Source organism: Camarhynchus parvulus, chromosome 7, assembly GCF_901933205.1.
Source record: "Camarhynchus parvulus chromosome 7, STF_HiC, whole genome shotgun sequence".
In the NCBI taxonomy this organism is placed as follows: domain Eukaryota; kingdom Metazoa; phylum Chordata; class Aves; order Passeriformes; family Thraupidae; genus Camarhynchus; species Camarhynchus parvulus.
Genome location: NC_044577.1, coordinates 31,221,887 through 31,238,143, shown reverse-complemented (window position 1 = coordinate 31,238,143; position 16,257 = coordinate 31,221,887). Strand labels below are relative to the sequence as shown.

The 16,257-nt window shown below is 40.2% G+C and overlaps 1 protein-coding gene across 3 annotated transcripts in view; it reads left to right on the top strand.

Annotated features, from left to right (window-relative positions):
- Positions 1–16,257, top strand: part of TMEM163 (transmembrane protein 163) — an 87,788-nt gene that overhangs the window by 59,647 nt on the left and 11,884 nt on the right. For all 3 annotated transcript variants that reach the window (XM_030952171.1, XM_030952170.1, XM_030952172.1), the window contains one exon: positions 7,444–7,540. In XM_030952171.1, the coding sequence (XP_030808031.1) occupies positions 7,444–7,540 (97 nt within the window). The remainder of the gene's footprint in view (positions 1–7,443; positions 7,541–16,257) is intronic.

Below are 16,257 nucleotides of genomic sequence, written 5' to 3'. Positions count from 1 at the left end.
ACTGTGGCATCTGTAGACTTGGCAATGATTTTACTGGAGCTAGATCCAAAACCTATGAAAGCATTTCCTTTTACTTGACTGGTAGTTGATTAAGCAGGATTTGTGTGTTTTGCCTAGTATTTACACATAGGCCCATGTATATACAATCAGGGGTATGATGTTTCCTGTGCTGGAATTTGATGATCACCATAGAAATGAATATTATGGAAGTTCTCAAAAGGGTTTAATTTCCAGGTTCAGGGGAATGTCAGAGTGTCTGATCATCTGCTGCAAGGGAGGAGCAATGCTGGAGCCAGGAGGGTGGTTGTAAGGCAGGTGTACTCCAAGTGCAGCTGCAGAGTCTGTGCAGACCTAGGAGCTAGAAAACAACTCATGAGAGTTTTTGAACTCCCCCCAGTTGTAGAAATGTCTGTTACCTTTTTCTGGTAGATATTCCATACCTGGAGTATCAAATTATTTATGGAAATGTTGCCCCAGTTCAGCTGCATGATGTTAAAGTGTGTAAATGCTCTGTTCTGCAGCAACTGGTTGAAATCCTAAGGGATAATAAAAGTTTTAGCAGGCCTGTAACACTTTCAGCATGAAATGGTTCCCTAGCAGAGCTGATCTGAGTCTCAGCCATAAACAGCATTTCTCCTCAGTGTCTTTTAAGAAGTCAGACCATGTGGTATCACAGCACACTTTTCTAACACAGTAATTGAAAAATTGATTTTCAGCGGTCATTTGGACTATTACTTGTATTCTCTTTATTGTGTAATCTAGTTTGGGCTTATGTTTTTTTATGGTGAGAAAAGCAGAGTAGCTGTAATGATGCTGATCTGGATCCTGGCAGTTGGGGGTGGATTATGGAACATGTGTGATGAACAGCAAGCCCACTTCATTCCTTTTAAAGAGTATCTTAAATTGACTCCATTCCCTTCTCACTGAGCACCAGGCAGGTGTAAATATCCTGAACAGCTGTGATTCTGTACAGATTGGTGTCCAAAACCTCTTCAGGAGCTACACCTGATAACAGAGAAGCTACACCAGCAGCTAATATAACTGCCTAATTGGACACAAGGAAGCTTTAGATTAGCAGTAGAGCATGACAGGACTCTCAAGACTGAGGCTGATATTGCATCTTTTGCCTATGTATTACCATAATATGTCACAGTGGCTGGTTCTTTTTAGAAAAAGTCCTTTAATGAGTTTAAGAGGCAGATGTTACAGTTGTCGGAGATCTGGATGTCACCCTCATGAAAAATGTGACTGCCACGTTACAGAACAGCAGCAAGTGTTAGTGAACAGCTGCACTGTAATTTGGATTTCTCTATTTAAAGGAAAGAGCAGCAGAGCTGTGGCACAGTGTGCTGTGCACAGGACAGGCCCGTGCTGCCACAGAGCTGCAGTCCCCAGAATAGAGCTGCTGCTCTCACCTGCCCCTGCTGTGCCTGGGCTGTGAGCTGGGGTGCTGCTGGCAGACACCCCCAGCTCAGCAGCTTGGGGCACCCCTCTGCTTCTTTTCACACCCTTTTTCCATGGCAGGAGTGGCCCTTGCTCAATCCCTCCTATTCCTCACGTGTGTGACAGCAGATTTTCCCTACCCTGCTTCTCATCATCTCCATCAAGCAGATCCCGCTGATTTGCCACCAGAAAATCATTTTTTGGTGACCAAATTTGAACCTTTTCCTCCAAATCCTTATCCTTTAGATTCCAACATTCAGTTTTGACTGCACTTGAGGATTCCTGGGCTGGCTGTAACTGGCATTTTACACTTGTCTGTGTTAAGTAGGCTGTGAGAGCTGCCATAGTTCCAGTGTTAAACAGGCTGACAGCCTCTCCTCCAGAAGAAATGTGGGGCAGGTTGTTGCAAGTTCCAAGTTATTAATGAAGGAGCAGTCACAGAATGTAATTTGTGTTTGGTTTTGGGAAGGAAGAATGAAAACAAGAGTACCAGCAAGGCAAAGAGATAGTAAAGGATTCCTCTCATGTGGTTAGACATGGAAGACAATTGAGAAAAAAGTGTAGGTACAGAATTGGAAAGTGAATGAATACTTCATGCTCAAAAATATTTTCCTAACTTCTGACAGCAAAAACCTCCTGGACAATTGCCTTCTGTGTTACACCATGTGACTTCCCCTGAATGATTCCCTGCATGATATTCACTCTGTCAGCCACTAATACTAAAATCCCTTCTAATCATAGGGAAACAGGATTTAGCGCTTTTACAGTTTTTATTAGAATAATTAATTTTATAATTTTTTTCTTCCTTAAACTCTAGAGGTTTTATTGGTGGGTTTACTCAGAGATTAAATTCTGTAGCCATCATAAAACTGATTTTCTCAGCTTTGCTGAAGAAGCTCACATTACTCCTGGGCTTAGAGCTCATATTTCTCTTATTGGCCTGCAGCTCATTTTAATGTGAAGTTACAGTTTCTTGCAGAGTAATATTTTTCACCACTTCGGTGGTGAAAACAGCCTGCAGAGATTTTAACATTTCCTTTTCTGTGGGCTATTAGGAGTCATTAGTACTGAAAGATCTTGACAGAGCCTGCAGGGTTAAAGATTTTGTGACTAAAAATTAATGGGTTCACAGGATACTGCAGGTTGGAAGGGCCTCAGGAGGTCTCTGGCACAAGCTCTTGCTCAGAGCAGGGGGAGCTGTGAGATCAGAATAAGGCACTCAAAACTTCATCCAGTCAGCTCTCCAAAACTTCCAAGGATGGAGGCTCCACAGCCTCTCTGAGAAACTGTTCCACTATTAATCCATGGTGGAAATCTCATTTCTCTCAGGAAAATACAACATGGTAAGATTCTTAACAATCAAGGAAATGCAGAATTAAAATAGAGTAAACCAGTTCTTGCAGAGTACCAGAATACACATAGAAATTAGAAGTATTGTTTTTTTATTTACAGCATTGTGGCTGCCAGAGAATTGGATAAAGAACAGAAGCTTGTTTAGATGGCAGCTTTGCAAATGTGAGAATAGAGTTCCTATCTCAAGAATATGAATATAAATCCTAGTGCTTTGTACACTGAATTTTTTTTCCAGTCCTTTTTGTCACGTTTACCCCTGTAGCTCAGCTAAAATGATCAAAATGTTTTCTGTAAATATGGCAAGCAATCTTGATACCAGAAAGGAAACTTTTACAGTCAGAGCAATCAATCACTGGAACAACCTCCCCAGGGATGTGGCAGAGCCCTCATTGTGGGAAGTTTCCAAGATGCAGTTGGACAGGGTGCTGAGAATCTCATCCAGGTGCTGTGAAAGGTTGGACCAGGTGACATTTGGAGGTTTCTTCCATCCCAGACTCTTCTGTTGTTCTGTGAGGCTCTTTGCTTTGGTTAAAGTAATAAATAGCCCCAAGCCTCCCACAAAATAACCCATATAATCAAAACAGGTCAGCTAATCTGGGATACTGCAATGAATGAAACAGGTGGGAGAATAGAACAAACTTGGGAAGTAATTAGACTGCTCCTGACAAACTTGTTTTATTCCGCGTCGTGTCGTCATGTTTCAGGCATTAGTTTAATGAACTGGAAGTGTGGTGGTGAAAAAGTTTCCAGGCTGTAACAGACAAACCATCAAGTGCATGAGAGCCTTTTACCTCCCTACTGCCCCAAAACAACTCTCTGTGAGTTGCTAGGAGAAAGTTGACGCATTTTTGCAGATTGCGTTCATATGCATCACTAATTTTTTCTGAATCCTTAATTCTGTTGTCCCACCTTTGCTGACTTGAGAGGAGGAATTACCAAGGGCTTCATTGCAAACCCTGATTGGTACAGTGCTGCTGTAAAGATTTGCCAGAAAGAGAATGGGATGATAATTAAAAAGAGGAAATTTTTGCCTTGGCTGTTTCATAGCAGTCAGTTGATACGAGAAAAACTCCATTTCCAGTCACCCTTGTGTAGCTTTTCCCTGATCACTTTTGAGGTAGTTTATAGCAGAGCTCGTTACTCAGCATATATTTGTAATTTCATTGCTATTATTGATTTATTTCTTATAAAATGTTACCGAACAAGTAGCTGAGAATCTAAACCTGCAGTCTTACATCAATCTGACTGCTGCTCACCTCGAGGAGCAGCCTCTTTATCTGAAAGGGGTCAACTCATGTTTAGTGTGGCAAAGCCATGCTAAAGGTAAAATTGCTTCATTATGTTGAAGGTTAATTACCATAGAAATCTGAGTGAGATTAATCTCTAATTCTGTGTTGGCAACATTACAGAATTTTAGTCTTATCACTATCTGTAGGGAATTATAACAAAGAATTGCAAAGTTTGAGAAAGAATAAAGGCTAAATCCACAAATTAGGAGGCTGTTCTGCTGCATCTGCTGAATGCAAATGAATTGGATCACTGGAGTTACTCTCCTTAGGAAATTAATTTTATCGTGAGATGAGGGGAAAAAGTGCTAACTTACTAATAGCAGCTTGAGAATTGAGTTTGTGGAGATGGAAGCCCCTGAATCTCAGTACTTTTCATAGCTACCTGCTTAAAAGCCATTGACTTATGCAAAGCAACAAAATTTGATTAAGGAAAAGAATATCAGTTGCTTACAGTGATTGATTTCCTTTTCTGGTTTTCTTATGAGTTGTGAAAATTTGTCATCAAAATGAGGAATTGTGTCTATTAGAGCTGCACACAGGGAATATGTGATGGAAGAGGTGAGGTGGCAGCTGTGTGTGCTGTAATGCAGTTACACTGATCTGCTTCTGATGGGTGTGAAATATCCAGGGCTGCTGTAGTACAAAATGGGTATTTATAGGGCTGTATAAATATAAATGGGTTGTATGTGGGTTGTAATAGTGCTTTCAAGAAAATGTCTTTTGAAAATTGTCAAGATTCAATTGTCAGAATCAATCTTTTGTTTTTAAGATTTATACAGGTGTCTGAATTCCAGTAGAAATGATCTAGCAGGGACATAATCTCCAAACCTGTGTAAAGTCTTTGGTGGTTTTGAGAGTCTAAATTATTTCACTCTCAATGCTTGAGGCTGCAGTACAACCAATCTAACAGAGTGTTTCATATGTGACAAAATAATGCTGAAATGATGAGGCAATTTCTAATACAATGAATTACACTTCATATTGTCTTCTGGATTTTCACATACAAATAATGCCTCAAAGACACATCAAGAAGTCTTGGGCAGATCATGATCAGCTACCAACACCTACAGCAAACCAAAGAAGGCTTGGTGGTTTCACTGTTAAATCTGTAATATTTAATTCTCTTGTAGTTTTCATTACTCTTGCATTCCAAATGCCATTGCTTTAAGAAAAAACACAACTTTGAAAGTTGGAGCTGTAGTTGAGTTAAAAGTTGATTGCTGCCTGAATATCAGAGAGATGCCCTCACCTTGTCCTTTGTGAATTAGTTTTCTATTCTTCAAACTACGCTGCATTCTGAAAGATTCCAGAAAGATTATTGTTTCTGAAAACCAAATAAAGCTTTTACACTATGTTTTAAAATGTTTTGACTAAATTTTATCTCTTCCTCCTTCTTTTTAGAAGCAATATATTACATGGGACTAGAGGAGATTCCGGATTCATGCTTTCTTCATTAGAGCTTTTCTGTTGCCTGTCAAACCTGTAGCATCAATTCTTTTGCTTTACAGATCAGTTAAAGCTATTTAGTGGGTTCAGTGGTAACCTCTGACACTAACTTGGGTAGAAATGGCTGTAAAATAAGGACATGATCCTCAATAGGTGCTGGAGATGTGAGTCAAGGGTTAGGACAAAGCTATCTGGGCTGTCTTTAAATTCTTCTCTGTGTTATCAGTCCACCCTCACTTCTGCATCCTACTCTTTCACTAGTTTTTATGGGCATTTCTCAGTCGATTTAAACCTGTTTAGAAATGGCAGTTTGCTCACCTAATGTAATTGAATGTTATTAATGAAATTGCATTTACCAAGTACCTTGGCACTAACACCCTTCATGTGCAGTTGGAAACACTCTGTAGTTACACACCAGTGATTGTTAGCAGATGGAAGTGAGCTGGCTTGTATTAACATTTTTGTGGTCTAGTACAGTGAAAGTAGACCATGCTTACAATAACCAATTGCAACTTGTTTATTATGTACTACAGTTTCTCAGATTAATTTTAGGAGGTTTGTTATTTTTTACATTTGTAGTTGAATTTTGCATGATTTGCAGGCTAATTAGAAATTATTTCTTTCTAGCAGATGAGATTAAAAGAAGACACAGTGCAGTGTTGTGTCTTAGTGGTTTTGCAGATAAATCAATACACTCAAGAAGGCAAAACCATGTATTTTTTTGCTTGAAGTACTATACTCATGAATTTTGCATGGCTGTGGATTCCAAAAGCCAGCATATAAAGGAGAAGCTAGGCTTGCTAAATACGACCACTGAATGCTTATTCAAACCTCAGTCTGCATTTCTGTCTGCTATTAATACCCTTGTCACTGTTGTTATCATCTTTCTTTCCTTCTATCTACTTCAGCTATTTCTGGGTAAGTAGGTGGATGGGAATTCTTTTGCCACAGTAAAACTGAGCTGGAGAATAAGAGGAACAGATCAAGATTGCTGAAGCCGTTGTGTATCTGCTGGCAAATTTGCAAAATATTTGGGTGTTTGGCAAGTCCATAGAGATAACCCCAAACTCTCTGATTTCTGTGGGAACAAAATCCAGCCAGTGGTCAGGGCATTCCCCAGGGAATGTTTGCCTGTCTTGCCCAGAAGTGTGCAGGGAATAAAAGATGTGCTGAGGGAAAGGGAAGATGCATTCAGTGGGCATCCAATTCTAGGTATTGCTTCTAGGAAGTGTGATCCATGGTTTCCAGCTACCCACAGATTTGGGGCTGTGTTGGTTTAAGCCTGTTGTGGGGGATAGAAAAGCTTGTCTTTCAGAATGGTTGTCAGATGAAATGTCAGAATATCCTTGCAGGAAGTTCATGTCTCTTATGTCAAGCAGTTACTGGCTCAGCAAGTGGCCTTAGGCAAGTCAGCCAGATTTTGTGGGCCAGTTCCTGAGTCATGTCACACCTGACTGGGGAGGAAAGGGCAGGAAACAGCTATTCCAGGTTCTGTTGTGCTACTGACCACATTTACCAAATATCTCTGCTGGCTTGGTAAAGAGAATGAAGTTCCCTTCATTAATTTCTAATGGGAGATCCTAGCAAAACAAACAAACACAGAGAAGCAGTCCTTCTCTAGAGGGCTCTGTGATAAATCATCAGGAGCAGAAGTGGCAGGTCCTTTTCTCTGAAACATCAGAGAATGGAACATCATCTGCTGTGCCCTGTCTTCTCATACATAATCCAGGTTTTAAGAATGGGAGAAGAACTGGATGTTTCATTCTGTTCTTTAATTTAAGCCTCTATCTTTAGCTCCTTAAGACATTTTTTTTATTATTAATATTCTGTCGCCCTCTGTTACCCTGGAAGAGTCGGCAACTTCAAATATGTTCTTAACATTTCTTTGTATTTTTCTCTATTTTTTCCCCAGGGCTTGTGTTATCTTGGGTGTCATATTCCTGCTGTCATCAATATGTATTGTGATCAAAGCCATCCATGATCTTGCAAAGAGGGTGCTTCCAGAAGTGGTAAGGTGATTCCTGTTCTTTTAAATGTTCTCTTTATTCCCCGCCCTGCCAGTGGGACTGAGAATTGCCAAGTCTCCTTTCAACAGCCCCACTGAACTCTGTGGAGCTCTAGCAGGTGCCTTTCCTGCCTGGCTCACATTGGCCCTGCTCTTCCAGCAGTATTTTTTATTTATGTGATGGGGTCTAGTCTACTTCTGGAGTTTAATTATGGGGTTTGTATAGATTTGACCCCAAATCTCTCTCAGCATAACCACTTAAAGCTTCTACACAGGACTGTGGGGGTTCACTTACAGAGAGGAGGCCTCTCTGGGCTTAATGAATGTACTAGAATTTTATGAGAAGAATGTTTCCACAGTTTACTTCTCCAATGGCTTCAGTATTTTATTTTCAGTGTGGAAAAATATGTTTTTGGATTATATTTTAATGTCTTCCAGCTCTTGCCTCCAACTCCAGAGCCATGTAAGTGTAGCAGGGATGAAACAGGTGAGGGGAGCATGCTGGGTGAAAGAGCTGGGTTTTAGACTGGCTCATGGAGCATCACAAAGGGCTTTTCTCCTGCTCTCTGCTTTCTTTTGGCTGTGAAAGCAGCCCCTACCTGGCCTGTGGAGCAGCTCTCCCCAGTGGCCTTTCTCTCAGCTCTGCTCTGGCCTGTCCTGCTTGCTTCCTTTCAGTACTGGCTATTAACTCCTACTCATCTTAACAAGCTGCTCGCTGGGAAAACCATTTGGCAGTGGTTCCACTCCCACAAGACTCTTCCTAATGTGCTCAAATAAAATGAGTTTGTCAGTTCAGTTGTTGTGTGCACAACCTGACTCAGAGCTTTGTGAAGTTTGGTCAGGTTGTGTGCTCAGCCTTTCACCTTGAGGATTCACCCTGCCAGGTGCCATTCTCCACACAGCACCACACAGAAACCAAAACTCCTTCCTTTCAACCAGGAGATGGAGGCAGAGCTGGAAAATCAGAAAGCCAAAATGGGATTCCATCTGTTGCCCACTGTTAGCAGGGCAGATGACCTGCTGGGTCTTGTGTTCTCATGGAAACTTGCAAGGAGCTGGGCAATTCCAGAAGCTTGTTCAGTAGTTTCTGGGAATCTGGGTGAAGCTGAGTAGCACAGCCCATGAGTGGGCAGGTTACTGAATTGCAGCCAGGTGCATTGTTTGACTGCAGGTGATTCATGTTCTCTTTGCATTTTGCTTGCCCTCTTTTCCAGTCTTCATAATTTACTGCCTCCTCAGCTTTGCCAGCATTGCAGCACATGGAGTTCACCAGCCTGGTTCTGTCAAAATGATCTGGGTTAGCTCAAACACTTTCAGGAGTCAGTCCTTAAACCCAACCAAAACATTTTGACAGAACTGGGTTGGGGGGTGAGCATGGGGCATGTGCCAGTGAGGCTGAAGAGGAGGCAGGTGAGGGTGAGGGGAGACCCTGCTGTGATGGTCAGCTAAGGTACAGCTGCTTAACTTGTCTGAAGCCAAACAGTGCAAACTGGCTACAGCTTGACTCTTGTTTAGTGAGAAAATGAAATATATAGTCTTGACTCAGTGAAGAAGGGAAAAGGGAGGTTACAACCGTAATTAAAACACTCATTTTGGTGAATTTTTGGTAGTGTATATCAGGTTAACTTAGATGTCTCAGTCTAATTCATTGTGAGAAAATGCTCTAATGATTCTATCAGTAGGAACAGAAATTTAAAAGTTGTTTCATCTATATCTAACTCTTTCATCATTACAAGTTCAATCTACAAGAGAGGGCTCTATTTCTGACGTGGGGAGAAATGTCTCATATTTGGATTGTGAACATTTTTTATGATTTGCATGTTATGATTTTTATGATATTGTACTTCCTCATTTTTAATGCTTTTAAATGCAGTTACAGTAGGAAAATATATGGAATCAGTCCAGTAAATATGGATGGATAATCGTCCTGCTGTGACTGTTCTCACTCATCTAGGCACGCAAGAACTACCAACAGTTTGAAGGATGTATCTGGCAGGGCATGGGCTGTGGATGGCTGGTGGCAGGGTAAAAGTCACATACACACACCCCTGAAGGATTTTCATACCTGGCAATTCTGCCTGGAATGTAGATTGGGATGAAAAAAGATGGTGCTTTTGTTCAATGTCTCTTAAACGACATGGCAAGGATTTTAATTACAGAGCCTTTCAGTACATCCCCCTGTGGGAAACTGATTCAGCAAGGGTTGTGTGACAGGTGAACTATCTCTGTGCAAACTCAGAGTAACAGTGAAAAATGGAAGGCTCAAGGGACAGCACCACTGCTGCGAGTCATGACCAGTGAGGTGTAATGTCTAGGGGTTGCCAACATTAAAAATAACTGGGGAAGAGGATGGTGTTGAATAGAACCCTTTCCAGCTTCCATAGCTGTGCCTGACTGTGATGCAGATTTTCAGGTTGCTTGTTGCTCCCTTAGCTGCTCTAAGCAGAAACTGTTGTTCTTTCAGTTCTTTGGGTCTTTGTTGGTTGATTGTGCTCCCAGCAAAGCTGCACCTGCCCAGGCCATGCCATCAGCATCTGAGCAGAGGGGAAATCTGCTCAAATGTCATCAGTAGGAGGCAGAAGTTTCTGCCTCTGCTCCTTTATCCAGGCTGCTGTCTTCTACCTGTTGGGCCACTGATGAACTAATTGCTAATTATACTAATTTCTGTAGTATCTTACCATGTAATTTGGTTTTAATGTGTGACTATATATCATAAATATAACAGGAGCAATGTTTTCTATTAATATTTTTTTGCATGGCAGTGAAGTAACCAGTTCTACATCAAAATAATGACCTGAAATATTTTCTGCTGGTGCTATCTGTGTTACTGGGGTTTGATGTTAACTTGCTATTCTGAGACCAGGGAATTATCCTTGTGGTGTGAGCAAGAGCAGAACATGAAGACCAAGGAAAGATAGTGTAACTCCACCAGTGTCCCAAACTGGTATAAAACTGGGGTGAAGAGCTCAGCACTAAATTAAGAGGATCTGTGCCTCAACAGAAGTTTCACATGTGTGTCAGAGTCCCATGATTTTTTAGTACAGTTTACATCCTTGTTGCCCTTTATTGCAGCAAAGGTCACTGAAGATGTGGGTAATTTTTAAAGAATCTTGTGAAATTTTAGCTGTGTGACTTCAATCTTAAGGGAGATAATGTGGCAAAAAACCCAACTGGAAAATGTTGCCCTCGGTGTTCAGATGCTGAACACAAAGTTGGTATTGTCAGCCCTGAGGATGGAGATGGTTGGGAATGCACTGCTCTACATGGGGGATTCAAGATTTACCTAATGATAATAATAATGCAAAGCAACATGAATGACTGCATTATTGTCAGAGCTATAAAGTCTCTTTTTATGTCTTTATTTCTGGTAAACTTCAGGAACTTTGGAATAATTTCTCTGAGTTCATTTCAAATTGCAGAAGTTTTGGAGAAAATAATATGATATGGACAAGTTTAATTTTAGAAATTAAATAGACTGGGTATTTAAGTATCTGCTTGCTAATGGTAAAGAACTATGACTAAAATCCTAAAAGCAGAGTCAGTAACTTTTGAATAATTCTGGATCAATTATAGGAAGTTCATTGTATTTCTTGTTCCTTATGAGACACACTCGTTATGTATCTGTGAGTTCTTAATATGCACATGGCAAAAAAGTATTGGAAATATTTTGGGAATTATTTAATGTAGAGATTTTGTTGTTCTTAAAGTGAATCTTGAAAGAATTGCTTTAATGAAAATACCAGCAATAAGAGAAAATATAAAAATAATGTGATTAAGAAATAATTTGAAGTGTTTTCCAAATGTTTTGAGCAGATATTCTGTTACTTATGTCGACACTTAGAAACAGGAGTCTCCTGTATTGTTGCCATTTCACATGGTGATTTCAGGTGCAGGTCTGGCTACCCTCAGAAGGATTCAGAGGACCAGGAAGAGAATGACAGCTTTACTGCCCATTAATGGCATTTCCACCTTGACTTCCCCATTGTGTAAGGGGCTTAAATGCCCCCAGGCTCCTGTTAGGCTGCAGAGAGGTGCTGCTCAGTTTACAGGGCAGGAGTTCATGGTTAGCTCAGCCAGGCATTTTCCAGTCACCCATTTGAATTCTTTTTTCTTCCATGCTGGATGTGATTTTGTTGAAACCCTGTGAATGACAGGACTCCTGATCTGCACTGGCACAGGAGGGTGGACAACTAGAGCTCCTGAATTTCTGTATTTCTTGATATTGCCCCTCCCTTCCTTTTCTGCTTCTGGTTTGCGTTACCCCTTGCTGTGTCTCAAGTAAAATAACCAGTAGGTAGTGTTATGTCACAACACAGGCTTTCAGCACAGGCAGTGATTTTTTAATTCTTTCGAATGCCTCAAAACCTTGGGAAACACTGAAATAGTGGATTTCTCCTTTTGGTTCCCTAGCTGGATATGCTGAGGACTGTAGTTAACTTTGGCATAGCCTGTGAGGCAGGATATTAATGACCAGGTAGATTAATTAGTTTAAAATAATCTGGATGAGTTTAATGAGAAGTGTTTGTCTGGAATTTTGGCTTTGGTAGTGTGTGTGTTTCCCACATGCAACAGCAACCATGACCCTACTGGCCCAAAAGCCCCAAATTTGGTTTTGAGTGACTTTCTTCATGCTTTTCTTTTTAATTTTATCTCCATCTTTAGATGAGAAAGCCTGGAGAGCCCACGGAATCCAAAGGACAAGGGTCACCAGGGATTTATGCAATATGTTCACTTTTGCAAATTACTGTTTAGCACTGAATTGATATTTTTAGAGAACTCTAACTGTAGATTTCATTTCCTGCAGTTAGCAGCAAGACCAGAAATTGTCATTATTAGGTAAACTTAAAGGTTTTCCCTTTGCACAGGACTTTGTATTTATATTATAATTAAAAAGAAGCCTGCCTTGAAAAATTATATTCTGTGTCAGGAGAGTTGGCCAGACAATTAATTATACGCTTACCATATAATTCTGTATTTTTATTAATTATACATCTCTTAATTGTGTGGAAAAGTTCATTTTTGGGCAACTGAGATATAATAATAATAATAATCCTCAGTGTTCAAAACACCATCCCTTGTGCCAATGTTTTTTGGTATTTGTGATGTAGAGCAGTGTTCTTCAGCAATGATCCATGGAATGGTGTATGTCTTGAAATGAATTATTTACTGAAGTCATGAATTTTAGGGTTGATGATAAGGTGGGTATAGGAGAAATATTGCAACTGAAGGGATCTGTTTGTCCAAGAGGGCTGGAAAGTGCCAGTGTTGAATATGTGCAGTGAGAAGTGGAATGGATCTTTTTTCTCCCACTTTTTTGAAGATTTTTACATTACCCTTTGTGAACATTAAAAAACATATGATGGGTTTCTGATTCTTGGAGAGAGGAGTAATGAGGAGAATTGAGTTTTCCTATCACTTCCAGAGGAGATTTGTCTGCCGTGTAACCTCACCTTGGATTTGTAGAGATGCCTCATTTTCCTTTGGAGGCAAATTTGGGTGTGGGGATGGAGACAATTTCTCTCAGCACGTGCGTGCCAGTTGCTTTGTCCAGCTGTGACCTCCATTCTCACTTGCCTGGAAATATTTTTAATTCAAGCTTCCTCATTTGGAGAATTTAGAGATGTGATGGCATTTTCCACTTGCCTTGGAGCACGTTTGGAAGGAAATCTTGCTGTTTCTCTCCTACTCTTGTATCTGTAGAATGCTTCAGTTTCTGGGTAAGATTCCTGTCCACACCCTGCCCCCAGCCCTTCCCAGGATCTTTCAGTGCCACTATCAATCCCCCAAAAAACGGTAATATTGCAAAACCCAAAGAGACCAAATTTTATACAGGAGAGAGAGATGTGCCATTGATGTGTGGGAACATTACAGCCGCAAATTCCAGTTTTTTCTGTGTTCTTGTCCTATTTTTTATGTGGCTGGGAATTTTTTATTTAGCTGGGAATATTTATTCTGTATGGGCCTGCTTCAACATGACATGCTGCAGTTATTATTTCAGTTTCATATCATTGATCCCCAAGGAAATATTTTTCACCAGCCAGATCTTTGACTTTTTTCCCTCTCCCTTTTTTTCCTTTTTTCCTTTGTTCCAGCACTTGCTGAAAGGGTTAGATGAAGTAGGCCAGCTGCTCTTCATTCTGGAGTGTTTGGAATTAAAATTTCTGATAATTTTAGCTCTTGTTCAATACACCTGAATTAAAAAGCTAATCAGTAATTGACATTTGGAAGAGAAAGTCTTCATTTTTGTTTACCCTTCAGGTTAATTTTAAATGAATATTTCTCAGATCATGTAATTTAAAATTTTTTTTTTTTTTTCCTACAATGATGAATATTGAACCTAAAATAGAATCATTTCTTGTTGGCTCAGAAATAATTTACTGAGGCTCCTTTTCCCCTAGCTATGAGATTCAGAATATTTCCCTTATTGTTACTTTCAGCATTTGTTCTCCAACCTGTGTTAGCCATAATAAGATAATTCCCAATAGGGGAAGGAATTACCATTCCTTTATTGATGTTTCAGAGAGCAATATCCACAGCCAATGATGTCCCTGAGGATTTGATACACACACATTTCACTACAAATAAGAAGCAATAGTGATTTTGCATACTGTTGATGACATGCTTGGATTTTTGTGCAGATTTTAGTGATTTTTGACATTTTATTTTCAATATATTGAGAAAGGAATCTAAAAATCCTTGAGGGTAGGTTTTGAGAATTGCTTTGTGTTTGCATTTGCTGCTTGCCAATTCTGTGATAAAAAACCCTTCATCATTTGCCCCTTTACCTTCATCATGTCAACTACTAGATATTCTTGGGTAGTACAAACATAATTTAGATGTGAATGATGTGCTTTATTTTGACCATTGCCACTAAGAATTTGCAGACTTTTTCTTGTTTCTTGAAGAAGGTTCAAAAAGCCCAACCCAACCACACTGGGAAAGGCTGTTTTAATTTCACCTGGGGTTGTAAATCAATATCCATTTACTATTCAGTTACTGCTTGCATTTCCCTGGGTAATAGTATAACACATGTAATGTCAATGCAGTTTGGCATTTGTCCTCATTAGTATGGCAAAGGACACTTTTTTGCAAGAGTAAGCAAGCATCATGCAATATTTGTGACATTTCCTGCAGGACAAAGGCAAGATGTAATCAGTTTGTGTATGAAGGACGTGCAGCCCATCTCATGTGGTGCCTCCAATGCTGTCATAAATGAAATCTCTTGAAAAATTAGGGCATATGTTATTCTATTGTATGTTATTGATTCCAGCTGGAAGAGGAAGGTAGGAGTGGCACAGTGTAGCTTTGTGAGTTCTAATTGATTCATTGGTTTAATAGTTGAAAATAAATACATCAAAAATATATATTCAACAATGTCAACAGTTGAATTTTAGGCCAGTAGCAACATAGCAAATAACACTTATGATTATATACACATATGTCCTTATACACGTTTCCCTATACATTTATAAACCTCATATATAATTTATTGCTTGCCATTTCAAATCAAAGTATCATACACATTAATTATACATGAGAATCCTGCTTCATAATTGTTATTTCTATGTATGGCTTGGAGTTTGGCCTAAAATACATGTGCTCCTTGCAGGTTGTTGAGAATGTTGTGGATACTTGAACTGAAGAGTAAAACCAGGGTTATGGCAAATGAACAGCTACACATCATTCTTTGCTTAGGTGATAAGCAGATTTTCCAGATTTTATCATAAAGAGATTTTCCAGATTTTATAAGAAAGAAAAGCTGGTGGCTGCTCCCCACTTGGTGCGTGATGTGGAATGCATTGCTGGTCTCAGCTCCCTGCTCATAGGAAAAACCAGTCTCACTCTTCTGAGGGCGGACAAACACAATTTTAATTTGTGTTTCATAACTTTGGTGTTAAAGCAATGTGGATGAATTCTGGGAGAATGGGAAGCATGACTGATCTAATAGTTGAGCAGACACTTTGCAGGAGCCCTAAGGTCACCTAAGAGAGTTCTCTGCTCCCTGAGCTCCCAGGCCCCATGCCTTGCCATGGCATCCAGCACACCCTGACTTTGTCATCTGCTTCTTGAAAAAGCATTCTGTGCTGTGGGATTGCTTTGTCACACCAAAGACAAGTTTAAACATTCATAAGATTTTTTTTTTTTGGTACTAATAATAGTTCTTTGTATCTCCATGTGAAGAGACTGTCTCCTGCTTGAGTCAGAGACTGGGCTGTTGGTTTGTTTTCTGACAGTAAAGTGCAATTAGAACTCATCCCTTTTGAAGCTTGCTAGTGAGAGAGACCCTCTGGCTTCCCAGGGGCTCCCTTCAGACTGATTACATAAACTATTTATTACTTGGGAGAAAGTGTGAGAGAGATTTGGAATTTTTTTCTTTTTTAAAGTGTTTGTATTAGAAACATCTCTGTTGCTCTCTATATAGTAACATAATCCTTCAGGGGAAGAAGAGGAGTCATTTTAGAATGAGTAGCATGCTCTGCAGAGGGGCTTTTAGTGATCCCAGTGTGCCCAGATGACTTGGCAGCTGCTGGGGGAGCTGGAGGAGCAGGGGGCTGTGGGAAGTGTATGAAGGTAGGGATGGGGAGCAGAGCCTGGCAGGCGCTGGGGAGGATGGCCACCAAGCACCTGGACTGAAGAAGGGTCATTGCTGGGTTCCAGGAGACAGATGGTGAGTTGCAGAGATGAGCAAAATTAATATTTAACAACACAAACTCAGCTCAG